The 5,303-nt window shown below is 38.9% G+C and overlaps 4 protein-coding genes across 4 annotated transcripts, besides 9 other annotated features; all 4 read left to right on the top strand.

Annotated features, from left to right (window-relative positions):
- Positions 1 to 48: a microsatellite.
- Positions 1 to 1,852: a sequence feature (heterozygous, non-Esmeraldo-like haplotype).
- Positions 61 to 168: a sequence feature (AT_rich).
- Positions 295 to 743: a mobile genetic element.
- Positions 556 to 584: a sequence feature (AT_rich).
- Positions 744 to 858: a sequence feature (A-rich).
- On the top strand, positions 1,840 to 2,865 carry Tc00.1047053503965.10 (hypothetical protein, conserved; the record flags this gene model as incomplete). Its single annotated transcript, XM_799040.1, has 1 exon — positions 1,840 to 2,865. The coding sequence occupies one exon, from the start codon at positions 1,840 to 1,842 to the stop codon at positions 2,863 to 2,865; it is 1,026 nt and encodes a 341-aa protein (XP_804133.1).
- Positions 1,853 to 2,158: a sequence feature (areas merged during assembly that could not be assigned to a particular haplotype. This can correspond to areas where the two haplotypes were merged or to regions with more than two copies in the genome that were merged during assembly.).
- Positions 2,159 to 5,303: a sequence feature (heterozygous, non-Esmeraldo-like haplotype).
- Positions 2,918 to 3,376, top strand: Tc00.1047053503965.20 (hypothetical protein, conserved; the record flags this gene model as incomplete). The annotated part of the gene is made up of 1 exon (XM_799041.1): positions 2,918 to 3,376. The coding sequence occupies one exon, from the start codon at positions 2,918 to 2,920 to the stop codon at positions 3,374 to 3,376; it is 459 nt and encodes a 152-aa protein (XP_804134.1).
- On the top strand, positions 3,629 to 4,420 carry Tc00.1047053503965.30 (hypothetical protein, conserved; the record flags this gene model as incomplete). Its single annotated transcript, XM_799042.1, has 1 exon — positions 3,629 to 4,420. The coding sequence occupies one exon, from the start codon at positions 3,629 to 3,631 to the stop codon at positions 4,418 to 4,420; it is 792 nt and encodes a 263-aa protein (XP_804135.1).
- Positions 4,479 to 4,512: a microsatellite.
- Positions 4,634 to 5,303, top strand: Tc00.1047053503965.39 (hypothetical protein, conserved; the record flags this gene model as incomplete). The annotated part of the gene is made up of 1 exon (XM_799043.1): positions 4,634 to 5,303. A coding segment is annotated over one exon (670 nt), but the record flags the coding sequence as incomplete, so codon positions are not given.

Genomic DNA, 5,303 nt, shown 5'->3' with positions numbered 1-5,303 from the left:
TAATAATAATAATAATAATAATAATAATAATAATAATAATAATAATAAATTTTTATTCACATAAATTAAAAAAAAAAATTTTTAGTTTTTTAAGGTTTTAAAGAAATTTTTTAAATGGCTTTTTTATTTTAAAAAATTCAAAAGAATTTTTAAAATTAAAAAAAAAATGGGTGCAAAAAAGATAACTCTGGTCTACCTTTTCAGCTAAAAAAAAAAAACCCACAAATATACTGTTGCAGGAAAAGGCATCCTCAAAAAAAAAGATGCCTCTCTTGTTCTGGCGTTTACATATATAATATTCGTCTGGGTTTTTGGCCAAATCCCGAATTTACCTAAAAGAAAATCGAACAAGACGGGGAAAAGGGGGTAAATGAAGAGGCAGTGAACTAGACTCAATATTTTCTCCATGTAAATATACACATTCCGATAGCCGCTCCCGTGGCATGTCGCACTTTGTTAGAACTAAAAATATTATTACTTAGGAGGTGGAAGGCTTTGAGGTTCTCCAACCACAAGACCCCACCACAAGGATGGATTCAAAAAGGGGGTGGGCGCAAAAATAAGAAATAAAAATAAATAAATATCAATCGTCCAGACGCCATTGGTTCCCTAATTCCTTCAATCGCGGTAAACCAAAGATCCATAAAGTAGAAAAAAAGTCCTGCAGAGATATATTCGATCTTTCAGGATATATTGAATTGGGTAGAAGGCTTACACCTTGAACATTCTCTTCACAAGCACCTAAAAAAGAAAAACAATTATAAAAAAATATATATATAGAAAAAAAAAATTTTCAGAGAAAAATGAATTAAAGAAATCATAAAAAAAAATTTGATAAAAAAAATAATTGGAAAAAAAGGCCATCCCGTTCCATGAGGATTGTCAAAATTCGCAAATCACACATGTATAATTAAATTCTTTTTCCCCATCCAACACAAAATTAGCCTCATAGATAAAAATATTGGCAGTTTATCAAGTGGTAAACCGAAAAAGCATGCAATAAGTTTTCTGAGATCAATCTCATGCTTCTACACAATTCTCGGCCGGACCTACTCCTTTAATACTTTTAATTTGTTGTTTGAGGTTTTCCGTGATGATCTTAAAATAAAACCATTATTGAGTCAAATCCCTTAACTATTGTCGGTAAGATTCGCCCGCGGAGCAAGAGCCGCGATGATTACACCAAAATTAAGGCATGAGTGGAGAAGAAAACCCACATCCTTCGCACTTTTGCGGGCGGCATTTCAGGTGTTTTACGGTATTCATTCCTTAAAAAAGAGAGAAATAGGCCTTGAATATAATAACCCGCCGTCGGCCATATGCCACCCCCACGCCGGAAGGGGAAAGGCGGCCCAAACCCCCGCATAACGACACCGTTCCCCCATCCGACGGCGCCCCGAGCACCAAAGCTTCCAAAAACTGCTCAAAAAAAAGTCCCCGGGCGGCCCTCCTTTCTGCGAGGCAGTTTTTCTTCCGCCGGCGGCCCTTCGGCCCATTCCTGACCGCCGCCTTTTGACCCTCTTCTTGGGTTGGGGCGGGACCCCTTTTATCCGGATGACGCCCGAGCCGCGCCGATCTATAGCTAGTGATGCGTTTATTTTTCAATTAGTTAACGGGTTTCTTGTGCGATTGGGGTGGTGCGTCGTGATTTTTTTTTAGGGAATTTACCCAGCTTTGAAAGTGACCTCGTCGCTCTTGGCGTTTTTATTTCGATGTTGCATATTTATGCTCTACAATTGTTGCTAAATTGCTTGTGTGTGTGTCTGTGTGCGTCTGTGCGCGTGTTGCCGGCTGAACGATTATTTTTTTATACATGTTCCATTTTTAGTTTCAGTAGACATGGAAGTGATTAGAAAGAGTACGAGAAATTGTGGCGGTGGTAAATTTAGTGATCCAGAGGCGATTCAGCTCCATGCCAACGATTTTTCGTGGGAGGAAAAGATGGAAGAGCTGAGCGATGATGAACGAAAACTAGTGCAAAATTATCTTTATAATTGTGAACAAAAGTTACTGGAATTGAATATGAAGAGCATAACTGTACATTTACCAACCCCCGCACGCAAAGCTGATGCATGGGATTCACATTATCGGACAAACAAGCGTCACTTCCCACTAAAAAACTACATTGTTCTTGCATTTCCCTTGATCAAGGAAATGTGTTCTTCCTCAACCCAGTCAGAATGCCTTTATGTTCTTGAATGCGGATGCGGGACTGGAAGTACACTTTTGCCACTGATGAGACAGTTTGGAGAAAACGTGCACTTTATAGGTTTTGATGTTTCTGATAATGCGGTATCTGTCCTTTTGGACCATCCTCTTTCTAAGGAGTTTATTGAGGGTCAGCGTCTTACAGTTTTTACCCATGACATTTTATGTGCGCGCGAAAGGCCTGTAGATGGGCCGGAAAAATCTCGTGTTCGAAAAGAATCTGGAGGGTTAAAAAGTGTAATATTAAAAAGGGTGTCAGATTGCACTCATGGGGTTGATTTGGTTCTTCTTGTGTTTGTTATTTCCTCTTTGCCATCGTTGGAATCCATGGTGTACGCTTTGAAGGAAATTGCAGAAGTTCTTAAACCCAATGGTTTTCTTCTCTTTCGTGACTACGCTGTTCCAGACCACAATTTGTTCCGCTTTACAAGACAAGGCAATGAAGTGGTTAATGATCTTGCTTTTCGTAAAGGAGATGGCACTCTGCAAATGTTTTTTGAAGCGAATTTTATAAGAAAATTGTTTGCATTGGCTGGGTTTAAAGAGGTCGATGGACATGGCCTACAGTATCACTGTAACCGCATAGTAAATCGAAAGAACAGTAAAAAAATGGATAAAGTTTTTATAAACGGTGCTTTTTGTCTCCCCCCAACATGATTTTAGGTGCGTACAATTCTGAATTGTTCCCTTGCTGTATTAGGGGGCTTTGATGTTAGTGTATTTTATCAATTCATTTGTCTTGGTGTGTGCGTGTGTGATATGGTTCCTATATGTATATTTTCTATCATTGATTTCCTTTTTCTTATTCATGCTTTTGTTGATCTTTATTACTAATGCAGCATTTATCATGCAAGAGGGATGTTGCGAGGCTGTTTCTCCTCCTGAGGGCAACGAAGGACAAAGACGATTTGAGCTGAAACGCTGGAATGCCGTAGCTCTTTGGTCTTGGGATATTCAAGTGGAGACATGTGCCATTTGCCGTAACCACGTAATGGATCTTTGTATCGAATGTCAGGCCAATCAAAGTCTTTCTCCAACTGACTGTAACGTTTCTTGGGGAGCATGTAACCACGCTTTTCACACCCATTGTATATCTCGTTGGTTAAAAACACGAAATGTTTGTCCCTTGGATAATAAGGAATGGTCATACCAGAAACTAGGTGCGTAGTTATCACGAAGTTGGGTATTATTGTATTTAGTCTTGTTACCCCATATATTCATATATTTATTTATTTTTCAAAGTAGGAAGGGAAGAGGTGATTTTCTTAAGCGACAACAAAAACCGCATATATAAGACGCTAAATTTAAGCGAGTTGTAATTGTTTTATTTGCTTTGAGGGATGTTTTTCTTTTTGGGGGCATGATTTCTCATCATTATCAAATGCGTTTTTCCTTTACTTTTTGATGTATGTATAATTAGATGAAGGGTACCTTTTTTTTGCGAAGGCAAATTCTATCAGGCGCTCTCTCCAAAACAGAAGTAGGTAAAAAAATAATTCAAGGAGGTTTTCAGCTGCATCCCTACTTTGATGTGCACCACGAACTAGGTTCGAGGGAATTTATACTTTATTCTAATAATATCCATGATGCTTCTGTTTTGGTTCATTGTTTAGTTGGTAGTTCGCCGTTGCGCTCTTTGGACGGAGGTTGTAAAAAGGATACCGGTAAGAAGAAACTGCTTCCCAAGGCGAGGTGTCAGAATTGCACAGTAAATGTTCCCCCTGTGGAATTTTCTGTGTTTGTGTATGTGTTTGGTTCGGGGATTACAGTTGAGATCTCTTGTAGTTCCATGCTCGGTTTTCTTATTATCGATGGTGTGACCACTCACGATGGTCTCATCACCGACTCTTTGGTGCCGCGAGAAGGATACCCTATTGGTGAAATGTTGTATCAAGGCCCATGGCTGAATCAAAGAGCTCTATCGGAGTCGGTACTTAGCGTGAGAAGTAACGTGAACCCATTGGACCCCTGGAGGCAGGAACAGGCGTTTTTTTTTAACAGACATGTGCGACCCTGGATCTCGCGTTTTTTGCGTTTTGGTCACTCTCCTGTTCATACTGTAAAACCTGAGTTCGCGGATGCGCTTTTTTGTTTTCTTGAGTGTTTTTATGTTGATGATGACCTTGCAGCCTTTGTAGAGCGATTCGCACATGAGGTGCAAAGAAAAGAAAGAGAGATGTGGTCTAAAATTGTGATGGATATCATTCGATGAAGCGGGGTCGTCTGTATTGGACAAAATTGTTTTGTATGTTGAATTTTTTACATACCTTTTTTTGTTTTTGTTTTGTTTTGTTTTTGTTTTTGCATTTTTAGCTTATTTATTTTAATGAGGCTTGCTTCATTACGACATTTATTTATTACTTTTTATTTCTTTTTTCTCTTTCACTAAAGCTTTTTTATCAAAAGTGGTGTAAAAAAAGAAAAAATGGACCGTTTAAAGCTGAGCACTAAGGCGCTACTAGGGATGGCAACGCGCACTGTCGATCAGGATCACGGAATGCGACATACATGTGTTAAATCACTCTTTCAAGCAGTTGTTCAATATGAATTTGCGATTTCCAAGCTTGTTGCGGCATTATCGACATTATCGGATTCCTTGGAGGGTGTAGAAAAGGCATATAAGAACGTCATTTCTAATGAAAAACAGGTTTCTGTTTTTGATGGTCTGAACGAAGTAACAAACCATTTAGAAAAATGCCGTACAACTGTTATTTCAGGTTCTATCGAGACATTTAGAGCAAATGTAGCCCCGTCCTTGTCCGCACTGAAGGAGCATTGTGAATTGTGCGAGCGTCTTCATAATGAGCGAGCCAAGGCCGTTGATTTGTATGATTATCATCGGGATGTTGTTGAAAAAAAAGAAGTTCAGTATGCATCAAAAGGTAAACTTCTTGATGACTCAAAACGTTATAAAGAAGAAATAAGCAAACGCGATGCTGCACATGATGCATATCTTGCAAAGCATAGTGAATACAACAAGGCCTATGATGAATTTATGTGTAAAAAATCCGAACTGACCACTCTTTCTGGAAGGCTATTTTTTCATGAGCTCTTGGATATTGCGGAAAAACTTAAAAACGAGGTCTCTTCTATGT

Source organism: Trypanosoma cruzi, genomic scaffold (genome assembly GCF_000209065.1).
Source record: "Trypanosoma cruzi strain CL Brener 1047053516627 genomic scaffold, whole genome shotgun sequence".
Taxonomy (NCBI): domain Eukaryota; phylum Euglenozoa; class Kinetoplastea; order Trypanosomatida; family Trypanosomatidae; genus Trypanosoma; species Trypanosoma cruzi.
Note: the sequence above shows the minus strand (reverse complement) of the source record. Positions and strands in the feature narration are given on the sequence as shown.